This window comes from Zingiber officinale, chromosome 3A, assembly GCF_018446385.1.
Source record: "Zingiber officinale cultivar Zhangliang chromosome 3A, Zo_v1.1, whole genome shotgun sequence".
Taxonomy (NCBI): domain Eukaryota; kingdom Viridiplantae; phylum Streptophyta; class Magnoliopsida; order Zingiberales; family Zingiberaceae; genus Zingiber; species Zingiber officinale.
The window spans coordinates 31292331-31318566 of NC_055990.1; the positions used below are offsets into that span (position 1 = coordinate 31292331).

The 26236-nt window shown below is 35.9% G+C and overlaps 3 protein-coding genes across 4 annotated transcripts in view; 2 read left to right on the forward strand and 1 right to left on the reverse strand.

The window, feature by feature from the left end:
• Positions 1-3218: 3218 nt before the first annotated feature.
• Positions 3219-6575, forward strand: LOC122051645 (protein REVEILLE 2-like). 2 transcript variants are annotated; one of them, XM_042612864.1, is made up of 6 exons: positions 3219-3468; positions 4720-4848; positions 4938-5049; positions 5127-5188; positions 5282-5683; positions 5770-6575. In XM_042612864.1, the coding sequence occupies exons 2-6, from the start codon at positions 4738-4740 to the stop codon at positions 6403-6405; spliced, it is 1323 nt and encodes a 440-aa protein (XP_042468798.1). In that variant the 5' UTR covers positions 3219-3468; positions 4720-4737; the 3' UTR covers positions 6406-6575. The 2 variants fall into 2 exon arrangements, with proteins under 2 accessions (XP_042468798.1, XP_042468799.1); XM_042612865.1 differs by having other exon boundaries at positions 3219-3424.
• A 13012-nt stretch (positions 6576-19587) lies between these two features.
• LOC122051647 (autophagy protein 5-like) lies at positions 19588-25623 on the reverse strand. The gene is made up of 8 exons (XM_042612866.1): positions 25434-25623; positions 24967-25091; positions 24809-24875; positions 22979-23068; positions 21947-22034; positions 21514-21654; positions 20501-20632; positions 19588-20153 (listed from the first exon to the last, which is right to left on the reverse strand). Exons 1-8 carry the CDS (start codon positions 25545-25547, stop codon positions 19822-19824), a joined length of 1089 nt encoding a protein of 362 aa, XP_042468800.1. The 5' UTR covers positions 25548-25623; the 3' UTR covers positions 19588-19821.
• A 237-nt stretch (positions 25624-25860) lies between these two features.
• The window catches only part of LOC122051648 (histone H4), a 542-nt gene continuing 166 nt past the window's right edge, over positions 25861-26236 (forward strand). Inside the window, exon 1 of the mRNA XM_042612867.1 lies at positions 25861-26236. This exon is cut by the window's right edge and continues 166 nt beyond it. Within this exon, the coding sequence (XP_042468801.1) occupies positions 25927-26236 (310 nt within the window). The 5' untranslated portion in view covers positions 25861-25926.

Here is a 26236-nt window from a genome sequence, read left to right on the forward strand (position 1 = left end):
TTGGGATGAGCTAAGGGCTTGAATGGGTCCGAGGGACGAGAGCCAAAGGAAGTAGGCTTGAAGGCAAGAGGTCAAGGCTGCAAAGAAGCATCAAGTGAGTCATAAGGGTGAGGGTACCAGTGTACGAGAGATTGTACTTGGAGTAAAATCCTAGTTTTAGGGTTTTACTATAGCGTTACTGCAGCGTTACTATAGCAGTACTGTAACAATCGACTACATGTTTTAGCAGTCGACTGGTGCAGTCGACCGCGCAATTGACTTGGTGTGAACAGAATGGTTCTGTTCGTTCGGTCAGTGTGGATCAGTCGACTGCATGTTTTGGCAGTCGACTGCACCAGTTGACTACAAGTTTTAGCAGTCGACTGGTATCGAGCCGTTGGGATGTAATAGTCAAATTTCCACAGAGGATAGTTGACTGCATATTTTGGCAGTCGACTGATAGGCGGGGTTTTCAACCCGCGACCTATATAACCAAATCTTGGGAGCTTGGTTATAGCTGACGAAATAGAGGTGATTAATCTCTATTAGTAGTCTACATGTGCCCTAGCTTGTAAAGAGTCCTTGGTGAGAGTTGTGGTGAGATTTCTCCACCCACAAGGAGCTACGTGAGCTACCCGGAGGTCTTTCGGGGAGTAATTCACCGACGGATAGGGATCGTCCACCTCAAGAACACGCCGTGGAGTAGGAGTTTTATCTCTGAACTACGTAAATGATCGTGTAGCTTGGTTTGCATTCTTTCTTGTTTTTAGTTTAATTTCCTTTAGCTTGTTTGTTTTGTATATTCCGCTCCGCATACTAACAAGTGTAGGAAGATCAATCGATTTGGGGACGCCGTCTATCCAACCCCCCTTTAAGCCGGCCACCGATCCCCTACAAAGAGTATATTCTATCGCCATTAGCCAATCGGTATGTAATGGGGAGCAGAGCCTCGTAAGTATCTTGCAAAGTGAATAGCTGGGCCTCTGAGAGTATGTCCGATCGACATTAGTCGATCGGGATGTAATGAGGATCAACCCTATAAGTGGTTGGTAGAGTGGGGAGCTGGGTCCCTGGAGGTCCTTGATAGCCCTAGGCTAACCGGCATGGGGAGATCTTATTGGGTCAGTTACTCAAGTTTTGACCCATCTTAGACTTTGGACTATAATATATTCCAGTATGCTGACCTTTGAATCTCCTAGGGCCCCTCCCCATTCATCGTATCATACGGATTACTTTTTGGGTTTTTCTTTTGTTTGCTCAAATTGGACAGAAAGACTTCCTCCTCTACCGCATCTCCACCCTCAACTATCCCTGTGCAATGGCATGCGCGATTGACCTAGGGCAGTAACCTTGTGAGCCACAATGGTCGCCTACGGTTGCGTAGTGCTACTCGCGAGCCACGCTACCTTCCCAGGGTGGCAACCTCGTGAGTCACAAGTAGTCATTGTGGCTCGTGGGCAGTACTACTCGACCGTGGGTGGCCATCATGGCTCGCGAGGCAGCTCGCATTCTGCCCTTCCATCCTACAGTGGCAATAAAGACGAACACGCCTAGGGAATCGATGTGTGCGAAGGGTTTCATCCACCTCCGTCGCGTGTTCGATCGATCCTCTCTGGCACCTCCCTTCGTTGTGGTTCACGAGGAGACCCACCTTCTACCCCATGGCGGTGACAAGGATGAAACGAGACTAGATCCTTTGGTCCACTTTTTGTGGACCAAGAAATGATCCACAATACAATTGCGGTAGGATCGCGGCCACGATTCAATCACAATTAGTTATGATCTCTTTCTGAGTTCACCTTCCCACTCAGGTTATAGTTTGGGTCGGGGTGGGCGCCCACAGGCCGCCCCAGCTCGGCCACCTGTCCACCACCCCGACCCAAAGTATAACCTGGATGAGAATTAGGTAAACCCATAAAGGAATCACAACTAATCACGATTGAATCACGGATGTGATCCGGCCGTAATTGCCTTGTGGACCATCCCTTAGTCCACAAAAAGTGAACCAGAGGATCCTCTCTCGGATGAAATGCCCAAGGAAAAGGCATGGACGAAGGGTGAACTCCGCCACACATCCAATCGATCCTCTCCGATCCTCCCTTCGCCATTTTTTTTCCTTTCCTTGTTTTTTTTCTCCCTTTCTCTTTTCCTTTCTTCTTTTCCTTTTTCTTTTAATTTCTCTTCTTCATTCGAAAGAGTTTTTTAGTTGGGATTCCTTTCCCTCCATAATCCGCACCTCGAACGAAACACAGCATAAGAAACAAGGTTTTTGACATGGAAATATATGGTAAAACTTTTTTATAGTTTAATTTCTGTAACCACGTCAATTGAGTACGCTCCATTCCTTTGCTAACAAAGTTTTGTCGTGGAACTAAACCCTGATCTTCAGTATTTCATTCGATCCACGCACCACCACAACCCTACGGTTTGACAGTGCATAGATATTTTGATGGTTGCCACTATTCCATATAAAGTTTCTACATTCACGCTCAATCTTCTTACTGATGATCTTGGCCGGAATTCTGCACACCTGCATATCGAGTGTCGAGGTTGCTGCTGACACAGATAGAGTTAGGAGGACGGCGTCCTCTTGCGAAAGTCACCAACTGCAAGCCAAGCACGGTCTCCTCTTGTGAAAGTCGCCAAAGCTCGGCCTAATATTGCAGCATCCCTCTCTGCTCCTGCACGTCTTGAGTAGCATTAACAGCAGTACAGTTAGTCAATTTCCATCTAACAGAACTTATGCCTGGGGTCCACCTCCTCCTCTTTCCCCCTTCCAATGTTTTCACTCTCTTCCAGATCAAGAAAGGAACACGTACACGACCTGACATCTCTAAAATATCAATTCACTCTTCAAGAAAAGAACCCTGAAATTTGAACACGTACCCTGAATTATTTTGCCAAATCAATCGTCCAAATTCTAAAATTAATAGGCTTATTGAATAGTTACAATATCGCTTATTGAAAAACATTCATGTTACAGTATGTATGATTATAACTGCCACATGTCGCCGGATCAATCATCATTAATCAGATATCTTGATTATTTTTTTTTTTTTCAAATAAACCATGCACTGGGCCGAAGTCACGTGTCTCCCACCTGTGCTATGTGGCAAAAAGTTGTCGTGGGCCCCTCGCCGCTTGTTTTTAAATCCGAAGCTTGTGGACAAATAATTTGGCGCCGCGTGTCTGATACTTTTAGCGACTCCCAGATATTTTTTTCACACTTTATTTATTTTTTTATATTCTTAATTTTGAGATTATTTTTTTCTCAGATATTTAAAGCGACCGATCTTTTCTTTCGTTGCTTCAGGAACTCCACTGCCAAGGAGAGGAGACGGCGACAGAGAAGCGGGCGAAGGGCGAGCGAATTCTCTCCTTCCTTGTGTTTCAAGATCAGGGAAGAAGCCGCGACTGCGACCGAGGTTGAGAAGAAAGAGAAGAGGTTGTTACAGAGGAAGAAAAGCCCTATCTACTACTGTGGGACATGTCCGCCGCTCAACTTTATTTTCCTTTGATTTTGATGGTTTACTTGTTTTGACCTCTGCTTTTGTCGTTACCGATTCTTTTGTAGTTCTTCGCATTAAATACCGTTGGTGGAAATTGAGCTTTTTAGCGATTTCGGATGAAATCGAACTAGGGATGACGAAAACATCATTTTGCGTGTTCTTATTTGTCACTGATGATGGATGGAAAATTTTGGTGGTCTAGCCACTTTGAATCGCTCAAAAAAGTTGAAAGTTTGATCCAATGTCATCTGAAAAAAATCGGTTTGCAAACATAAATAAATAAAATCTGAACTCGATTGAGGGACTGAAACAATCTCATTTTCCTCGATTGTGTGAGTTGGAGCTTCGTGTTTCTATGGTTTCCTTAACTTTTGAGCCTTGGTCATGAATTTTTATTCTAGTTTTTCTTTATTAATTCGTCTTTTAAATTTTTTAGAGGATAATTATTTAGGCGATAAAAAAAAAAATTTAGCACTTTTTTGGCGGTTTCATTGAATAAAATAATATGACAGCTGCTGCTTACAACTATTGTTATTCTTAAGTCTACGAATTGCTAGCATGGTTAGTTGCTGCTAACTTGATTTAGTTACCTATTTTATAATGTAGATGATGTTTTGAAATGCAGATATATATGACAGGAAAATCCTGAATAGATCAATAGTCTCTAAACCTCTGATACCTAAGGAGTTTGATCAATTTATAGTGGCAGAGAGAATCCACAATTTTTAGTAATTTGTCCAAATTTTGTCCTTATAGACATTAGAGAACTCGACAAGCTGATATTTAGGTGGTGTGGCATAAAATGCATATAAATCTCACCTGCTATGCCCTCTCCTCTTTTTTGACATGATATTTTCAGATTAAGTAATTGATCACCCTTAGCAGATGTTTTAGCTGATTTTTTTTATCTTAATTTGTTCTCCTCCCCTAATATACAATCTAAAAGAACAAGAATCATTGAGAATCCAGCTCCAAAGAGGATTAGATCACAATCTATGTATCCTGTATTTTAAAAGAAAATAAAGTATTTTTAAGAAAGAAAAATATAACCAACAACACACACTCATTTGATATGCAGGTATACAACTTTGATTGTTAGCTACATTGTTTTGTGTGATCCACTTTTTAATTGGCAGTTTACCTAAAGAAATCCTCTGATCTATATTTTGCTTGAAAATTCCAAATTTTCAGCAGCTATTTTAAACTTTTGGTTTGTCTTTATGATTGACAGGAGAAGAGTATTCCATCAATGAACGACATCCATCTGCCAAATAAGCAATTTTTTGTTAATGCAAGTCCATCTCTTGATGGCATTCAGTCTAAGGAACTGGCATTATCAGCAAAGGATCCACCGATTCGGGTATTTTTCTGAGATAAGTTCAAAACCATGCAATGTGTTTCACTGATCAAATGAATTCTTAGTGCATTGTTGTTATTCTTGTGAATTAGGTGAGGAAACCTTACACGATTTCAAAACAGCGAGAGAAGTGGACAGAAGAAGAGCATGAAAAGTTTTTAGAAGCCATTAAGTTCCATGGTCGTGCCTGGCGTCAAATACAAGGTGCTTCACAAGTTGCAATGACTTATGTTGACATCATCAACTATTTTTTTCTTCTTTCGATCACTCTTGATTTGCAGAACATATTGGCACAAAAACTGTCATTCAAATCCGGAGCCATGCACAGAAGTTTTTCTCAAAGGTGTACTATTATCTGTCCAGTATTTTTTTTCCTTTCATTATCAATTCATACTTGTTTTTTTCTCTTTTCTGATTTTTTTGCCTCAAATTCCAGGTTTACTGTGAATCAGACACCAGAAAGTATATTGAGATACCTCCTCCTCGGCCAAAGCGAAAGCCAATGCAGCCTTACCCCCATAAGCTGGTTCATGCATGCACTGCCGCGATTCCAAATGTGAAGCTACAGGAAAAATTCTCTCCTACAATTTCATTTTCTGACCAAGAGAGTGGGTCGCCTGTGTCAGTCTTATCTTTGGTTAATTCCAGAGCCTTGAAACCTCAAAATATATGTGCATTACCATTATCATCTATGGTCGGATCAGACTCAATGGAAACATCACCCAGTGATTCAGAGAATGGATGTTACTCCCCATCCTCATCAACTGTTCACCACCATCAAATATTACCATTGGATCTGGAAACTAATTCTTCAACTAATCTAGACAAAACTTCACTGGTACTTCTTTTGAATCCTTTGATATCTCTTTATAATGCAATAGAAGAAGAACAATCTCATGATACTGCCTATTTCATTATTATCAGGGTGTTGATGTGCATAGAAAGAACTACATATCTCCCGAAAAGGTTTTGTCAGAGCAATCACAGGCAACTAGTTTGAAACTCTTTGGAAGAACACTTTCCATCACCAACTACAAAAATGCAGCTGAACGTTTTGAGGTTGTGCCAAATGTTGATGTCTCTACTGAAGAGAAAACTGACACCGACATGGAGGTGCAAACTAAATCATTTGTACAATTCTTTCCCTGCAAAAGTTCGAGCGGTGTTGTGAGCATAACTGCAGGTGATAGTGTGGCACCTTCTGTGTGTTCTCAAATTATTAAATCCAATGTTGCAGCGACACATATTCAACCTAAAGGTAAAGTTCAAATGAATTCTAAAGCTGAAGTAATTGATCCACTGCCTATCTGGAGTTCTTTTGAAGGAAGCCTATCCCTCACATTCACCAAGCAACAGAACATGATGTTCAAACTAGATATGCCTCTGAGAAGGACAGAAATTCCAACTATCCTAAAAGGATGTCCTAAGATCGTCATGGATGATGACAAGCAATCTGTGGAAGGACAAGAAGGTTCAGGATTGGAGGAGGTGCCTAGATGCACCAGTTACAGTCTAGAGAGAAGCAAAAACTCAGCTTTCTCGCGTGTCAAAGCAAGATAGACAGACCACAGGAGCAAGAGGTTTAGCGCCCTAAGGTGAAAAGTGAGTGTACCCTAAGTATTCTTCTGATATATACATGAAGACTAACAGATCCTGTAGGACATTGGTATCTGCTCCCTTTTTTGTATCTTAATCAAATAATTTTGTGTTGGAAATATGTTTCTGGGTCATTCTCTTTGTTTCTATTGTGTACACATATAAGTTTGTGTTAGATATATATATTTTTTGTTTAATCTAAGGATTCCTTTTTATGTTACTGGTAGAAATCTAATTGGTGTTTTACCCAGAAATCATGCAGCAGATATTTGATATTGAAAGAGCTAGTTGGGCTCTTCCATCTATTAGCCAATTTGTCAGTGTTTGGATTGCATATATAATATTGTTGCATGAAGTGCACACATTATATCTGTTAAGATTAAATGACCATTGCAGCTCAGATAGTGAAGCTGATCAGGATATTGCTCCTTTCTTTACGTATCAGAATATTGAATGGTTGGGAAGCAATATTATTATAAGAACAACAACAATCAAGTCTTATCCTATAGGTAGAGTCAATTATATAAATATTTTTACACCATTAACCTCTATCTCCTACTATATCATTATTTATATTTAAATAAATTTTATCTTATTTTATTATTGCTAATCAAGCATTTTTTTGATCTTTCTCTTGCTCATTTTATATGCATGTTTGTCATAGTTTCACATCGCTTAATTAGAATATTTATTAATCATCTAAGTACATACCTGTACTATCTGAAACGTGTCTCTCAGAATTTTCATTCAATAGATACAACTCTGACTTTCTCTCTAATGCTCTCATTTCTTATTATATTTATTCTCGTATGCCCGCATATCCACCTTAACATTCTCATTTTTGCAACTCTCATCTTCTGCTCATATGCTCGAGTCATAGCCCAATATTCAGCTTCATATAACATAGCAGGTCAAATTGCAGTTTAGTAGAATTTTTCTTTAAGTTTTAGACGTATTTTACGATCACATAAAACACCCAATGTTATCCTCCATTCAACCATCTTGCTTGTATTTTATGTAAGATATTTCTCTCAATTCCTCCATCATTTTACAAAAATAATCCTAAATATCTAAAGCTCACGGTTCCGGACAACTCGTCATCTCCTGTCTTAACAATTGTCTCATTATGTCTAATATTACTAAACTTAAATTTCATATATTATGTCTTTATTATACTAAGCCTAAAATCTTTCTCTTCTAGTGTTTCTCGTCAAGCTTTTAGTTTAACATTTATTCTTTCATGTGTTTCATCTACTAAAACAATATCATCTGCAAATAATATGCATCATGGTACTGTGTCTTGAATATGTGCAACGAGTTCGTTCATAATTTATGTAAAAAGATAGAAACTTAGAGTTGTTCCTTGATGTAATCATATCTTTATTGGAATTGCTTTAGTTACTCCGCCTGAAGTCTTTACTCTAGTCGTTACATCCTCATGCATATCCTTAATTAGTTCAATATATGTTACACTAACACTTCTCATTTCTAGAATTTTTCGTATAATTTCTCTTAAAACTCTATCATAAGCTTTTTTAAGTTAATAAATACCATGTGTAGATCTTATTTTTGCTCATGATATTTTTCAATTAATTATTTAAGAAGATGTATAACTTCTATTGTCGACCTTCTAGATATGAATCCAAATTGATTTTCGATCACCGTGGTCTCCTTCCTTAATTATTTTTATTACTTTTTTCTAAAATTTCATGGTATGATTCATTAGTTTAATACCCCTATAGTTTGTATAATTTGTGTTGGTGCAATCTGCACTAACTGTTAGAGTGTATACTAAAAGTCTAGCTTTTTGTAAACATTTATTTTGAAATAAAGAATCACATTAGTCAAATGTCTATATTTATATGCTAAGTGTAGTTGTTCAATTAATTTATATTGTAGATAACATGGTGTGTGGTGTCATACACAGAAGATTATGTTATCAATTCGTTATAAATTATAAACAGTAGCTTACGACTAAGATGGAAAGGAACAAACCATTGAAATAGTCGTAATGTAATTTGGTATTAGTTTATCTTGATTATAAAATTATACTAGTACACTTTAAGTGTATTGAGCAGGATCATTTGAGGTAGTTTCTTTTTATACTGACTATATAAAAGAACAATACCTCTATTATTATGGAAGTGTGTACTCTTAATCATAATATAATAACAAGCACATATACTTAATATTTATTTCTTTAATTTATCAAAGGGTGTGATTTAACTCGATAAATCAATAGGTCCGATAAGTTGGGAAATGATATTATTTATATGGTGTGTTGTTGATTATAGAATGAAACTGTGTCCTAGGAATCTAGGTTGATGATGCCCCTAAGAGGAGCTCATAAGGATTGTCATGTAAACCCTGCAGGTGGATTTAGTCCGACATGACGATAAGGTTGAGTGGTACTACTCTTGGAGCAAGATATTAATTAAATGAGTTGTCAGTAACTGATTTAATTAGTGGACATTCGATATCTTAAATATAGGTAGATTAACACACTCATGATAAGAAGGAGCTCATAGTAATATGGGATTGATGCGGTAGTTCAATAATAACTCTTTAATGGAATGAGATATTATTGATGAACTCGAGTTGGGTGTTCGGGGTGAACACGGGAAGCTCAAGTTCATCAGGAGACCAAAACCAATTCCTCCTCTCGGTCCCTGTCGTAGCCTCTTATTTATAAAATCTTATACCCACCTTTTTACCCATCCTTAGGTGGTCGACCAAGCCAAGCTTGGAGCCCAAGCAAGGGTCGGCCAAGATAATCCTTGGATGGACCAAGTGGTGGTCGGCCCTAGCTTGGAGCCCAAGCTTAGGTGGCCGACCACATAAAAAATAAAAATAGTTTATTTTAAAATCTTTCCTTATGTGGAAGCCATGATTTTAAAAGAAAGTTTAAAATTTAAATCTTTCCTTTTATAGCTTTCTATAAAAGATTAAGAGAAAGGTTTGATATCTTTCCTTATTTGTAGTTAAAATAAATATTTTAATTTTTTATAAAAATTTCCTTTTTTGCAACCATCCTCATGATTTTAAAAGAGAGTTTTAAAATTTATATCTTTCCTTTTATAGTTTTCTACAAAAGATTAAGAGAAATGTTTGATATCTTTCCTTATTTGTAGTTAAAAAGGAAGATTTTAATTTTTGATAAAACTTTCCTTTTTTTGTAATCATCCTCATGATTTTAAAAGAGAGTTTTAAAATTAAATCTTTCCTTTTATAGCTTTCTACAAAAGATTAAGAGAAAGATTTGATATCTTTCCTTATTTGTAGTTAAAAAGAAGATTTTAATTTTAGAGAAAATTTTCCTTTTTGTAAATCATCTACATGTTTTAATAGAGAGATTTTTAATTTATAAAAGTTTCCTTTTATAACCAACCATGAAGGGAATTTTTAAAAGAGAAATTTTTATTTTAAAAATTTTCGGAAACAAATTAGAAAGTTTTAATTTTGTGTTTAAAACTTTCCTTGCATGGAGGATTTAAAGTGGCCGGCCACATTGATAGAGAAAAGAAAAAAAATTAATTAATTAAATTTTCCTTTCATTGGCAAGGAAAATAAGGAAATTTTTATTAAAACTTTCCTTATTTACCAAGACCAAGGAATATAAAAGAGAGGGTAGAGGTGTCTCACCTCATAACAATATATCTTCTATTATTCCTCTCTTCCTTGTGGTGGCCGGCCCTCTCTTCTTCCTCTTCCCCTATTCTTCTTCTTAAGTGGTCGGCGGCATCATCATCTTGGAGAGATCTTGGTGGTCGGATTTTGCTTGGAGAAGAAGAAGAGATAGGAGGCATTGTTTCCTAGCATCCCTTGGAGCTTGGTTGGTGGCCGAAGTTATTCATCTCTAGGATATTGTTGGTGGCCGAAACTTGCAAGGAGAAAGAGGCTTGGGTGGATTCTCGTCTCGATAGATCGTCGCTCACACGACGTCCGAGATAAGAAAAGGAATACGACAGAAGATCGTGAGGTCTATAAGTTATAAAAGGTATAACTAGTTATTAGTATTCGCATCATAACTAGTTCATTCTTTTATTTAGATCTTGAAATACCAAACACAAGAGGCTAATGAATCTAGGTTATCGAATTTATGTTTTCGATTTTGTGTTTCTTTTGTTTTTCGAACTTGTGATTCGATTGTTCCTTTTAGTTAAACCTAGGGTTACTATAAGGAAATTAAATATTGAATTTCATTGAAAGGCTTTGTCTAGGAAGTGGTGGATGCTCCCATACCCAAGAAGGTCTAGTGTCTCGCCATGTTTAACTTAGAAGCCGATCTCTGAAATTAATATTTAATTGAATTTATAACATGGGTGGGTTTGGACCAATAATGTTAAGCATCGTTTGCGATCCAAGTCTAAACCACTAAGAACAGATAAGTTGAATTTAGAATCAATAATGTTAAGTTCTGTTTGCAATTCCAAATTTAATTTCTAAGGAACACAATAGGTTGTTAGGAATGGTTCAGGACTTGTACAAAATTTTTGTACAGGGGAACCAGTACGATATTCCCAGTAGCAACCAATACTAACGGTCTAACTTAGATTTTGATGAATGGCAAGCGAGTTAAGTTAGGTGTTTTTGTGATCTAATGCATTTACCGAGCATGTAGGGATTGGCGGATCTATGGAATCTGACACCAGGCTGAAACCTAACTAGGTCTAAGAACCCGATAGTTGGTGTGAAGCCCAGATAGGTCAAAAGACCGACTTGATATCTGGCGAGAAGTCCGATTGGGTCCGCTGGGTCTGACAACTGGCCGAAGTCTAATTGGGTCTGCGGACCTGACAATTGGTAAAAAGACCTCGTGGGTCGAGAGGTTGGTCAATAGACTGCAAGTTGATAAGTGAAGGTAAGTCACTGGAGGAAAAAGTTTTAGTGAGGATGAGTCCAAGTTTGGACTTTAGATGCTAGTCGGTTTAGGTCCATATGGGACACCTAAATTCAGACCATGATTAGTTTCTAGTCTTGGAAAAACATAAACTAATTAATACTCTTATTTTATGTTTGTGCTAATCATATTTTACAGGGTATACTTTGTTTCTGGACTAACATACTTTGTAGCGATCAAAAATTACTAAAAGCCTCAAATGAACAGTGTTTTGTGGCACCTCCTGCAATTAGAGACACCTCGGAGCAAAAGGCGCTAAGACGCCTTCTGGCGGTTGGAGGCGCCTTGGATCGAGGATTGAAGGTGCCTCAAAGGTGTTGGAGGCACCCTCGTGCAGATAAGAGCCAACGGTCACAAAGCTTATCGAATGCGCGGATTACAGGGCTGGAGGCGCCTCGGAGGATGATTGAAGGCACCCTCAACATGATGAAAGTTACAGGAAGAGGATTTTTTCTTTAAATAAATTTGCTTTCCTAAAAATGTTAGAAACTATTCATGTTGGTCGAGCACCTTTTTCAAGGTAATATAGAATAGCAGGAACGTTTGAATAAGTTTGATTATTTATCAAATCATAAAAAACCACTTTTCGAAGATCTCTCCCTACTTGTTGAGATCGAACATCAATTGCAATGATTTGATAGATGGCTCATTGGGATAGATGCACGTAAGCAATCTCCCCCAGAAACGTATATCGACTCCGAAGCAGAAGGGATGAGGGTTGCAATTGGAAGCGCCCTCAACGGCCAATAAAAGGAGGGTTGGAGTATCCCTTCTCACTCATCAATAATCAACTTAAGTTCTAAGTGCTAGAAACCTTCTGAAGCTTTGGAAACGTTCGGCTACCACTGTGCTTAGAGCTATCAGACGAGCCAACCCATGGCGGAGCGGGTCGGCCCGTGGCGGGCCAATCATTTAGCGGTGCGAGGCGGGTCAACCCGTCAACATGGCGAGTTGGGAAATTTCCAACCCAACTCAATCCAAGACGGGTTGCGGGTTTGGCGGGCCAACTCGCGGGCCCATTAATTTTTTTTTTAAAAAATAAAAAATATTTCATATCTTCAATGTTTTATTTCGGAAAGCTTTCATCAATTAAATGTATCCACAAATATGTATTTTAAATATAAATAGACACAAACAAATATTTATGTTCGATGAAAAGTACTATTTTTATTTCAAAATTATAACAAATAAAGATAATAAAATGACATAAAACTTAGTTTACATGTGTTTCTCAATCCGCGGGTCAACCCAAGCCCGTCGCGGGCCAACCCGCGGGGGTCGCAGGCCTAGGCGGGTCAGCCCACGGCAGGCTTGGGTTGATAAAGTTCCAACCCAACCCGCTTTAATTGTTTGGCGGGGCGGGCCAACCCGACGGGCCTAATCCAAATTGACGGCTCTAACTGAGCTGCTCCTCCGAGTCATCCGACCATCTCCGGCAGACCAACAACAACACACGAGCGCGCACGACCATAAAGTTGGTAAAATTTAATTAAGGGTTGCTTTCTTTTTACTACTACTTTAAAAGGGAAGTATAAGTTGTTACACTGTTCCTATCTTTATATTCGATTACCATTTCCAGCGGTTTCGGAAGAGGCGTTTAGTGAATTAACCATCGATAGGTCTGCGGGACTTGAGTCTTGGAGTAGGAGTCATCAAAGGCTCCAACTAAGTTAAATCGACCGAGTTTTTCCTTGTGTTCTTTTTTAGTTTAAATTTTTCACTATGATTTTATTTTAAATTTTTAAAATAAATCTGTTTTCAAAAACACGTGATTCATTCCCCCCCCCCCTCCTCTCAAGTGCTCGTAGTCCAACAAGTGGTATCAGAGCCAAGTTAGTTCTGAATTGGTACAACCACCGATCGAACAAGAGGTTCATCGATTTTCAGTTTCTCTCGTTTAATTATAACTGTAACTTTTTCCCACACTACTTACCCCAAGACCTAGTCTTGTATCTATTTAAAGTTTTCTTTTTCAGTAAACCAATGGCCTAAATCGAGGGATCTAGCACCGTTCGTCTCCCGATGTTCAACAGAGATGACTTCTCATACCTGAAAAAATGGATGGAAGTATATCTGAAGACTGATTTCGACTAGTGGTTCAGCATAACAAAAGGATACAAGGTGTCAATCAACCACCACATTGGAACTCCAATTGACCCGAAAATTTGGAATTCGGAGATGAAGAAGAAATCCCAAATAGACTTCAAGGCTCTCAGCATAATCAGTGTGGTCTCACGAAGGAGGAACTAAATCGCGTCGGCCCACACGAAAACACAAAGGAGTTGTGGGACAAGCTCATAAAACTATACGAAGGGACCAACGACACAAAGGTAACTAAAAGAGATTTGTTTTAAAATAGGTTATTTAATATTAAAATGCAAGAAGGAGAGACTGCAAGTCAGTTGCACATGAAGATCAAGGGCATTCTCAACGGGCTCCACACAATTGGCTACCAGATGGAGAATCAAGATCTTATAAGGTATGCCCTAAACGCATTACCTCAAAATATATTATGGGCATTCATCATGGATGCCTATAAAATTTCGATGAATCTTTTAAAATTAAAATTAGATGAATTATTTTGTAAATAGAGTTGCACGAACAAACTAACACTAAATCCACCGAGAAAGGTATTGCTATCTTTGCAGGATCGTCCAAAGAAAAGTTCAGAACTAACCCGGAACCAGAAGTTGAATCTGACCCAGACTTAAACGATGAAGAGCACTTACTGAACCTGGTAAGAAAAATGTTCACTAAGAAAAAGGAGTTCACCAAAAGGGACCTCCAGAAGATCAAGTCCACCTCCAACAATAATAAAGCGAATGTCACGTGCTTTGGGTGCAACAAAAATGAACATTATAAGCACGATTGCTCGAATCTCAAAAAGAAGAAAGCTCTCAAGAAGACTTGGGATGAGTCATCATCGGAAGAATCGGACAGCAACAAATCGAAGCACACCAACTACCTCGCACTGATAGTGTCCAGACAAGAATCGAAAAATGAATCAGAAAACGGGTCCGAACCCGAATCAAGCCACGAGTCTGTACTCGTTTCCGAAGGTTTCAACGAGGTACAAACTGGTTTAGGTAAAAAGTTTTTCAAAATAATTACATATTTATATAGGAAATTGACTATTTCTGAAAATCAAATAAATGAACTAAGTATAGAAAATAAAACACTGAACAAACAACTAAAGTTAACTTCAAAGACTAAGCCGATTCAAGCTAGAATCCCAACTCAAGTTACAAAACTTGAGGAGGATAATTCCATATTGAAAGGTGAAGTAGTTGAACTAAAACAACTTTTAGAAAAATTCACAACTAGATCCAAGTACCCTAATATGATACTTGAATTACAAAGAGTTGTGTACAATAAGTCCGGACTCAGATATAAGTCTAGCTTGACTAACAAGACTTTTATATTTCTAGTTATCTAAAATAAAAATTAAACCAAAACTTGGGTTCCGAACATGTACCTAACCACGGAAGTAGGACCAAATCAATATTGTGTAGCTAAGAATTAGATAAATTATATAAAACAAGAAAATAATAAATCAAATAATTTAAACCCAAACTTTAAATTAACTAAACCAAACTTGGGCCATAAGTCTAAAATAAAACCAAAAACTAACTATTGATTTTATAATTATAAAATAAATAAACATAAACTAAAAATCAAAACAGAATGCAAAAGCAATAATTTAATGGAAATGACCATGATAACTAGCACCTCGCGAACCTAGCCTAACCGGTCAGGTAATTAAGGACCAGATAATTTGATTTTTGACCAACATAATATCAAGATGGGGTAAGATGATAGTACGTTAGGAAAACTCGATCTAGGGAGTCAGGTAGGGTAAAGTGTACCCTACTTAGTCTACTTAGCTAAGTGAAACTAACCAAAGCTATCTCGCCACATCCTAAACTAGTTAGGCCAAGGTTTATTAATAGGAAAATTAAATATCCAATTTCTTAAAAAGGTTTTGTCTAGAAGTGGTCATTGCTCCGATATCCAAGAAGGTCCCGTGTCTCGTCATAACTTGGAAGCCGATTTTTGAAATGTACATTTAATTTACTAACAGTTAAACCTAAACGTAACACAAAGTTAAACTATCTTCAAATAAAAAATCAACTAATTCATCTCACAAAATTATAGGTACACCTTGATTGATAAATTAAACCGAATACCTTGATTAATAAATTCAACCGAGTGATATGATTAATGACCCAAAATTTAATTAAATGATAATTTAATTCCACTTTGAATATTAATTTAATTAAATATTTTAATTAAAAATTAAATTAAACCTTAAAATTAAAATAAAATTAAACGTAATGTTAATTAATGTATTACATTAAAAAAAAATTAAAAATATTTTAAAAATATTTTAAAATTCTTCTAAAAATTATTTTTAAAATATTTTAAAAATTATTTTAAATATTTTAAAAAGTATATTAAAAATCTTTAAAAAATTATTTCAAAAATATTTTAAAAATTATGTTAAAAATATTTTTAAAAAAATCATTTAAAAAATAAATATATTATCTTAAAAATTTAGTTTAAAAACACTTAGCTAAAACCAGAAAACTTACTTACAACGTATACTTAAATTAAAACTTAATAAAATTAATTTAAACCTAAAGTTTAATTAAATTAATTAATTTAAATCTAAATATTAATTAATTTAATTAAAATTTAATTAACGTAAACTTAAAACTAAATTAAATAATTAATAAGTAAATAATTAAAATTATTTTAATTAAATTAAATTTAAAACGTTAAGCTACCCTTAATTGATAATTTAAGATAACCTCAATTGAAAACTCAATTTAATTAATACCTTAATTTAATTTAACCTAATTAAAACTTTATACTAAATTCAAATCACTCAAATTACTAATCAATTAACTTAAATCTCAATTAATAACTTAAATCATTCTTGCAGTCACTTTTTCTATTTTATTTTCTCTAACTTAATTTAATCAGATTGTCATTACATCAAAATGGGGGAGATTGTTAGTGTAATTAGTACTAACGATCTAACTCAGGTTTTGATGAATAACAAATGAGTTAAGCTAGGTGTTTTTATGATCTAATGCATTTATCAAGTATGCAAGGATTGACAGATCTAGGGGATCTGACACCAAACTGAAACCCAATTAGGTCTGAGGATTCGATAGTTGGTGCGAAGTCCGGATAGGTCAAAGGGTCAATCTGATTTCTCGCGAAAAATCCGACTGGGTCCACGGAGCCGAACAACTGGATAAAATCCAGTTGGGTCTGCAGACTTGACAATTTGAGAAAAGACCTAGTGGGTCAAGAGGCTAGTCGATAGCCTGCAAGTTGGTAAGTGAAGGCAAGTCACTAGAAAAGAAAGTTTCTGTGAGGATGAGTCTAAGTTTGGACTTTAGGCGCTGGTCTAGTTTAAGTTCATTTGAGACACCTAACGTAAGATCATGACTAGTTTCTCATCTTGGAAAGATGAAAACTAATTAATACTCTTATTTTATATTTGTGCTAACCCTATTTTACAGAGGTGAAAAGCACAAAAAGTCTAGGATAAATAGTGCTTAAGGCGCCTCCTAGCGATTGGAGGCACCCCGAAGCAAAAGGCGTTGAGGCGCCCTGGATCGAGGGTTGGAGGCACCTCAAAGGTGTTGGAGGCGCCCTCGCACAAATAAGAGCCAGCGGTTGTCGGTGCCTTGGAGGACGATTAAAGGCGCCCTCAACAGGATAAAAAAATGCAGGAAGAGGAGGTTGTCGACTTTGAAGCAGAAGGGATGAGGGTTGTGATTGGAGGCGCCCTGAAGACTATTGGAGGTTCCCTCAACAGCCAATAAAAGGAGGGTTGGAGTAGTTCTTCTCACTCATCAATAATCAACTCAAGTTCTAAGTACTATTAACCTTCTAAATCTTTAGAAATGTTCGTCTGCCACTGAGCTGCTCCTCCAAGTCATCTGAGACCATCTCCGACAAACTGACAGCAACACACGAGCACACACGACCATAAAGTTAGTAAAATTTAATTAAATGTGGCTTTCTTTACTACTGCTTTATAGGGGAAGTGTAGATTATTATATTATTTCTATCTTTGTATTCGATTACCTTTCGACAGTTCCAGAAGAAGTGTTTAGTGGATTACCCATTGATAGGTCCGCAGGACTTGGGTCTTGGAGTAAAAGTCGCCGAAAGTTCCGAACTAAGTAAAATCGACTGAGTTTTTTCTTGTGTTCTTTTCAGTTTAAATTTTTTGTTTGATTTTTTTTTTAATTTTTAAAATAACTTTGTTTTCAAAAACACGTAATTTATCCCTCCTTTCACGTGCTCACGATCCAACATTTTGTATGTCTCGCTTGTTCTTATATAAGAGAATTACTTATCTTTCATTGATCGGACATTTTTTTCATTTTCAATATTATGTTAAATAATTTTATAGGTCATTCAATACCTTGTTTTCCTAGGTATTTCTATATCTCTATTGGAATATCATATGGTTCAACGGTTTTTCCATTGTGCATCCCATTTAAAGATTATTCTACCTTTGAAGTTTACATTCTATGATAAAAATTTAAATTTCTATGCTCATTTGACCTATTAAATTACCTAAGTTAAGTTGGTCACCTAAACCTTCATTAAAAAGTTGATGAAAATACTTCTTCCACCACTATTTTATTTCTCCATTGTTTACTAGTACCCTATTACATTTATCATTAATATATTTTATTTGAATAAGATCTCTTATCTTTCTTTCTCTCACGTTAGTTATTCTATAAATATCTTTTTTTCCTTCTTTTATATCTAATTTTTAATATAATAGTTCAAAAGTTTTATTTTTTTTTTACTTCATTCACTACTTTCTTAGCTTTTTTTTCTTTGCTATTATTTTTTTTTTAAGTTTTCCTTATTCTTACAAATATATAATTTCTTATAAGATATTCATTTTTCCTGCACTTTCTCTTGTACTTTTTCATTCCACCATCAAAATTCCTTAATTAATGGTGCATGTCCCTTTGACTTACCGAGTACATTTTTAACTACTATTTTCAACTTTGATACCATCTTATCCCGTGTAGTATTAGAATCATCCTATATTTCACCTAATGCTTGTACTCCTACTTTCTCTTTAAATATATTTTGTTTCTCATTCTTTAACTTCCACCACTTAATTTTAGGAGTTGTATATATTTTTTCTATTAATATTATATTTGTGACGTATACCCAATACTACTAATATAAGTTTGGTAGTTAAGCTTTTTCAGGGATGATCGTACAATCTTTACAAATCTTTGTATCTTTTTTCTTAACCATAAGAAAGTCAATTTGCGATTTATTATTCTCGCTTTTAAACGTGACTAAGTGTTCTTTTTTCTTAAAAAAAAAACGTATTATCTAATATAACATCATATGCAATCGTAAAATCTAATATAATTTTTCCTTCCTCATTTCTCATTTCAAACTCATAACCCCATGTACCCTCTCATATTCCTTATTTTTCACTCCAATATACTCATTTAGATCACCTCTTATTAAAATCATTTCATTTGGCGAAATATTTTATAATATTTCATCTAAGTCATCCCAAAAATTTGATTTGGTAGCCTCATCTAATTCTACTTGCGATGCATACATTCTAATTATGTTCATAGTTTCTTTTACCACTATTATCTTAAGAGCTATAATTCTTGTCTAACTACCCTACAACTTCATCCTTTAACGAACTATCTATAACAATACTTATTTCATTTCTTATTTTACTTTTTCCTATGTACCATAATTTAAAACCTGAATTCTCTGTTAGTTTTACCTTCTCGACTACCTTTTTTATCTTTTATACATACAAAATACTAATTCTTCTTCTGATCATCATTTCTACTACCTCCATTGATTTAGTAGTGAAAATTCCTATATTTTATGTTCTAAATTTAAAATTATTAATTTTTCTATCATATTTATTTTTATCTAACTTGTGGTGTAAAAACTTTTACCTATTTAACGCAAAACCCCATAGAAAAATTAACAATACCAAAAGAAAAATTAATGAAGATAAAATCACCAAGAAGTCCAAGATGGATATTGAAGTTGACAATAACAAATGAAACATGAATAGTTGGAAAAGTTGAATTTATTAAACTGGAAAATATAAAGAATATATATATAAAAACCATCCTAAACAGTCAAGATAAACACAACTTGCTAATGATGTACAATGCACCCGCTGAAGACACTTTTCAGTGAAATCCACATGATTCAAGCAATTACACTAAGAATATCACACTCTGTACATAGCAATTCTGTAACAAAGTTGCAGTCTTTACATTGGCTCAGAACTGCTAGCTAAATTGACATCTGGAAAGGAATAAAAAAATGAATTATAAACATTTGTGATTCCCTTGTTCTGTTGTTTTAACTTTTATCTGCAATTTAATCTAAAGGACAAAGGACTCCCCAGTGTAAGTCTGTTACTGCAATTTGTCCGTGAGTCATTTTGCTTTGGCTTTAGAAGATGTACCGACATAAACACATACATGAAGAAAATAGTCAGGATTCTTCAGGTTATTAACCACCCAAGCGAACGGTATATCCAGATCTGGTTCAATCCCTTGAATGCGTACTAGGGTACCTTTATTTGGTCCTTGTCTTCCAAAGGTTGATTCTTCTACTAAATCATTTTTCATACTAGTGGTTTCTAAATCTCTGTATGCAGAATCAGCTTCCTCGGTTCCATCAAGTTCATTAGCATTAGTAGATGCTTCTTCACTAAAGATTTCTCGAAGTATATTTCTCATCGCATGCTTCAGTGTCATGTAATTGCCTGCATCATTAAACAGTTTATGACAATGCAATTATACATCTCATTACTAATAGTCTAGAATCAAAATTATTTCCAGAATACCAACATGAGCAAACCATACTGGGATAAAACCCAAATGCTAGAAACCGACATATGGACAGTTACTGATTTTACAGTTATTGTGGTCCTTGGAAGGGTTATTGTTACTACTATAGGAAAAAAAGATACTTCTCTAGTCAACTCGAGAAAGATAATAGCATATGAAGTGATGTGTTGATTAATAAATTAATCAAACATGAATGCATATGCTTTAATGAAGGAAAAATTAATGGATTTAGTGTTAAAACACCTTAGAATTATTTACACACCTCCTTCCTTGTGGAACTCAATTGCTCTGTTTATATAGGAAACACTGTCCCAATTATCAAGGGTCTGCACATCTTCTAAATATTCAAGATCTTGATCAACATTCCGAACATATAATCTTACAGGAAGTCTGCCTGAGAACAGATGTGATTAGTGTGAGAATATAATTTGAATTTACTGGCTGCATTTTTGCCAAAACTTCCAATTTCAAAAATTACATACATCAGCTTTTTGTAAGTATGATTGTAGGCCAACAACAGTCCCAAATTAACCTCATGCTAATTACCAACTCAATTCCACATTACTAACGTTTCCAAATTCCTAATCCACATCGATGGGAAAAAGGCAGTGTTTACCTTCCTAATTTCTAATGTGCATCAACTGGAAAAGGTAGTTTGTGTTGTAAGATCATTCAGGTCTATGTTCGTTAACAAGCTAGTTAATTCAGACCCTACCAATTGGCCACAGTTGTAGCACTAATAGGAAACTCATGTATATAGTTTTAGTCCTATTTAAACTTTATGATTCAACTACATCTAGCATAATACATTATAAAATAGTATATAAGATAGCCAACTTTTTTATCAGTAAACATTACGACATAAGCAAATACATAAATTAATTTCCAAGCTTGTTTTCGTACTAATTTGGCTCCTTGAGTTCTTAATGCTAACAACCGAACAGAAAAAATAGAACAAGAGAAGAGGCTCTTTTTGCTAGAATGATAGAAGCCATGTATATATAAGTTGTGAGTAAATTTGAATCTATGAAATTGGCATGCTGGAGGATAATATTCTTGCTCAACAATAAATCTGAACAGATGGAATTGAAAAGTTCAGCAAAATGGTAAATACTTTACAGTTTGTTCAAAATGCCGTGGGGAATACTCAAATAAGCATTTGATATATAAACTATATCAATTGCAAATGGAAGATAACCATCAAATTTCAAACATGAATTATCTACTACAATCCAAAGATATAAAATTGATGATAAGAGGAAAAAACAGAGATACTTGGTCTATTAGATCCAACAATTTCTGGTTCATCAGTAGCTTGCCGTGATTGCATAGATGATGCCCTATTAAGAATGCAATCTTCACCAACAGGTCCAAGCTTAAGTCTGGATGAGATTCGATGATAACCATCCATGTCACCTGGTAACCAATTTTGTTACCACTTTTGTTAGTGCCCAGCACCACTGAAGGTGTGGGGGTATAGAGATGGATACACAAAAAAAACAAGAGATTGGACAACAGCATTCATATGCATCAACCTATATTCACATATTACATAAGGATAGATGCAGACAATCAAGTAATCTGGAAGTGACTGATAAATGGCTCATGTTTATATCACCATCCCAAACCAAAGTTATTCAACTATCCAGTTAAATGTAATGTTACAAACAAGAAAATTGTACGAGTATCAGTTGAAATGCTCATATACCTTTTATCAACGACTGCCAAAGGTCAAACTGATCTGCTTGTGGCATATTCATGATACTTTTACTGTTTCCATTGATGACATAGGCAGCCTATAGATAAAGATGTTATATAAAACATCACCTATAAATTAAAGATGTTATGTAAAACATCAACATAAACATATAATTTTTCTTTTGATTCGTTTCAAACTTATAATTTTATTGCAATCTACTTTTATAAATTTCTATAATCACTTATGAAGATTGGCGAAGGGGAGCCTTGGCGCAACGGTAAAGTTGTTGCTTTGTGACCAAAAGGTCAGTTCAAATCCTGGAAACAACCTCTTGCAAAAAGAAGGGTAAGGCTGCGTAGAATGGATCCTTTCCCAGACCCCGCATAGCGGGAGCTTCATGCACCGGGCTGCCCCTAAACTTATGAAGATTGATAATTTTACGACAATGATGCTACTAATTTTACCCTTTTTTTTTTTGGATAGAAAGTAAGAAGCAAGGTTTTAAGAAACATTGTAGCCAATATGCACCATGGTCAACCCACCATATAGCATATATGAAATACAAGAGAGCATTTGCAAGGGCATATGCAATCAGTTAATATATATAGTTATGCACAATAAAATATCTTAATTAACATATCATATGCTTACTTATACAAAAAATAATTATATGTCAATCATTCAATATGAAACACATTTAACAACCAATATTAATCAACAATGTAAAGGCATCATTATAAAAATAGCATGCATATATTAGCTAAAGTGTTCATTTGCAACTAAGTGCTTAAGACTTACAAGTTAAAAGATACTAAATAAGATAGCTTGGGTTTTAAGTTATTTTGATTCAGTCTCATATCACACATAGTCTGAATATGTGCCCAACCACCAAAAGGGAATTCACACACCCAATATGTTGTGCAAATCCTTTCCAGAATCGGTCAAGCAACTACATATTGTGATCTAGCCAACCACTTTTTAAAACCATATGAAATGCAAAAGCAAATATGGAGCCAGCATGTAAAATCTTAAAAGTCATACCTCTTTTAGTGAATTAATGTAACTCCATTTCACAGTTTCTTCACCTTCACAAGGTGTCAAAACTTCTCCTGGATATCCTCTAAAATGAACCTGTGAATATATTACACCATTTAAAGGATACACTGGTTAATAATTCCTTTACAAATAAGATCATTGCTAGTCCTTAAGGTTCCATAAAATGGGAAGTGTCATATGCAGTTCAGACATATTTATACTGCATTATAATACAAAACAAAAAAACTATTCTGTGAAAAAGGATGAGAAAACAAATAACACAGGATCCATATATGAATTGGCAATTAAAAAACAATTTCAAGCAATTTTTAATTACACATCAAAGATATCTAACCATCAACTTAAGTCTTCTAAAACCAATTTCTAAACACTCTGAACTATAAGCATGATAATGAAATACATATTTGACACTTGACAATGACACAACAAAAGCACAGATGCAAAAAGGAAAATTTTGAAAACCATGGTTCAGCATAACTTTAGACATTGCATTCAATGAATATACTTTTCCTATATAGTTATAAATGCACACTAACACATATACATTAGTAACAATTTATGCTTATCATTTAAATCAGAAATTCATGATTATAATTGAGAATTGTAGGGGCTTCTTCAGACATAATAAGTCAAAGGTCCAGCAGTGAAAACACTATAGTAGTCTTTCTTCTGTATAACAAACCTCCTCTAAACAAAAAGTTGTATTTTAATATGTTAAGGCAGCTTGTTCCCAAAATTTAAGGAGGTTAAGGGTAGGGTGCATTATATTTAGGATGTGATGGTAATATTTTTAACCATTTTACATTATATTGTTTGCTGGTGGCAGCAGCTCTATCCTTTTAATGCTGATTAATTGCTTATATCATCAGATGATATAGAGTGACTCACATAATAAGCTTTCGAGACAAATAGCTAAGTTTCTTAAAGTGAGTAGTTATATTTAATCAATAATCATTACCTTTGGCGACTGATCTCTGTAATCCAAACAGTCATGCAAACTCCAACAAGATCTTAAGACAAACATTCAATAATATGGCCTAGATAATGCATTGTTTGACAACAATTCACTGAGTTTAAATATATTAATTAATATTACTTTCTCTAGTAATTGGTACTCATATAAAATCTTATATCTCCAAGAAACTTTTTTTACTAACAAATCATGCTCCAAAAAAGAGTTTTTGGGGCCTATGTTTTAAATGTTATTTGCTCTAGATCAAATTGTAATTATCTAAAAAGCAGCATATCACACAAGAAATAATTATAAAAATGTGACGAATTACCCTTTCATACTAGTGTCTTGCAATTTCATATAAAGTTTTGGTTGGCATAAGCAGCCATAGATAATACAGGAATTCTAATATAAGAATCTCGAACATAACAAAAAATGCCCCACAACTAAAAACAACTAACAAGAATACAAAATGACTAAATGGAAATACATCTATTAGTAAGTATACATGCTTAATACTTGTACTCACTAAGTTGTTTCCTTATTCAAAAGTTGACAATATAACCTTTTTAACTGACAATGAAACTTTTTCTGGACTATACATTATACAAATCATGCAAACTATACATAAGAATGAGACTGAAGCATCTATATCATTCTATGAAAACTATGATATAAATATTCCAATTCCATTGAGTAGAACAAACATCAAGTGAATCTCTTGAAAAGTACAAAATAAATAACTTGACAACAAGCCATACAGAAAGAACACAAATCATGTAAGTTTAATGAGAAGATCATACAACAACAACAAAAAAAAACATTTTCAATGTGACTGAGACTGATACAGCACCGTCCCCTACCGTTAGATTCCATGGTCTTTCTGGTTCCGCGCATAAAAGATCAAACAGAACTCCTAATGGTACATACCTATTATAGATGCATTAGTACACGTGAGACTTCAACAAACATACAAATCCACATTCTATCAAATTCTACACTACAGCGATTAAAGACATACCACTTGAGAGGCAACCCTTTGTAGTCAAACCAAACAGTATCTTCGCCTGGAGGAAGTGCACCACTAAAATAAGGCTTTATGATCGGCACCAGCAGAGGCAGATACCCAATACGGGGTCCCAACACCTGAAATTGTAACATAAAAAATGAAATTTGTGCATAAACATCCAGTTTTACTATCAAGACAATGATCGAAACGCTCGTGATGACCCTGGGCAGGGTGCGGCGGGGGCCCTGAGGGCGAGGGTTTCGCCTTTGCCACCAAGACAATGATCGAAACGAGGGTGGAAAAGAAAACTGAACTAACAAAACCAGTACTCAGCCCATAGAATCAAAGGCTGCACTTTTGAGCCGAAGACCTTGTTTTTAGTCAAGGCATAGATTTCAAGCATACAAAATACCGTAAGACGCGATAGAGGAAAAGAGATTTAATCTAAGAAGGAGAGAGAGGGGATACGGTTTTGGTACCAGCGCGGGCGGCGGCGGCGGCAGTGTGGTGACGTCAGATTCGTGGAGATGGATTTGGAGAGGAATGGCTCCTTCCCACACATACTTCATCGCCTCCTCCGAGCACAGCTCCATCGCTTTGCTCCTGTCGTAACCTCTCCTCTCCTCTCCCCTCCTCTTTGCTTCCTCGTTCCGATTTTCCTCTTGATCTAATTAATTATTGAATTAAACAAGCCCAAAAAATTTGTATTAGGCTTATGCGTACACGGAGCGGCCCATTAACCTTTCAACCACGTCAACGATCCGAGCTGAAACAAAAAAATTAATCACAATCGTTAGTTCTGAATCGTACGGTCAAATAAGAGCTACCCACGGATCGCCGATGTCACTCTTCTCCAATTCCCGACCTTCTCTATAAATTCCCTCCGTCCATGCCTTCTTCGCTTGCATCCAAATCGTATTCCCAAATCCTTTCTTCAACCTCCATCTCCTTGCGATCTTCGACTCTCACAAAATGTCCGGACGCGGAAAGGGAGGCAAGGGGCTCGGCAAGGGCGGCGCGAAGCGCCACCGTAAGGTTCTCCGCGACAACATCCAGGGCATCACGAAACCTGCAATACGCCGCCTCGCCCGCCGCGGCGGCGTTAAGCGCATCAGCGGCCTCATCTACGAAGAGACTCGAGGCGTGCTCAAGATCTTCCTTGAAAACGTTATCCGCGACGCCGTCACGTATACGGAGCACGCCCGCAGGAAGACAGTCACTGCCATGGATGTCGTCTACGCCCTGAAGCGCCAGGGCCGCACGCTATACGGCTTTGGTGGCT

What these genes read in the sequence shown, in the direction of transcription:
- LOC122051647 (XM_042612866.1), bottom strand. Translation starts at nt 25,547, where the DNA reads ATGGAGCTGTGCTCGGAGGAGGCGATGAAGTATGTGTGGGAAGGAGCC. An exon ending in AAAGGGTTGCCTCTCAAGTG is followed by an intron (nt 24,876 to 24,966) that starts GTATGTCTTTAA and finishes CATCTATAATAG; the next exon opens with GTATGTACCATTAGGAGTTC. An exon ending in ACATTAATTCACTAAAAGAG is followed by an intron (nt 22,035 to 22,978) that starts GTATGACTTTTA and finishes CTTTATCTATAG; the next exon opens with GCTGCCTATGTCATCAATGG.
- LOC122051645 (XM_042612864.1), top strand. Translation starts at nt 4,738, where the DNA reads ATGAACGACATCCATCTGCCAAATAAGCAATTTTTTGTTAATGCAAGT. An exon ending in TGCCTGGCGTCAAATACAAG is followed by an intron (nt 5,050 to 5,126) that starts GTGCTTCACAAG and finishes CTTGATTTGCAG; the next exon opens with AACATATTGGCACAAAAACT. An exon ending in ATCTAGACAAAACTTCACTG is followed by an intron (nt 5,684 to 5,769) that starts GTACTTCTTTTG and finishes CATTATTATCAG; the next exon opens with GGTGTTGATGTGCATAGAAA.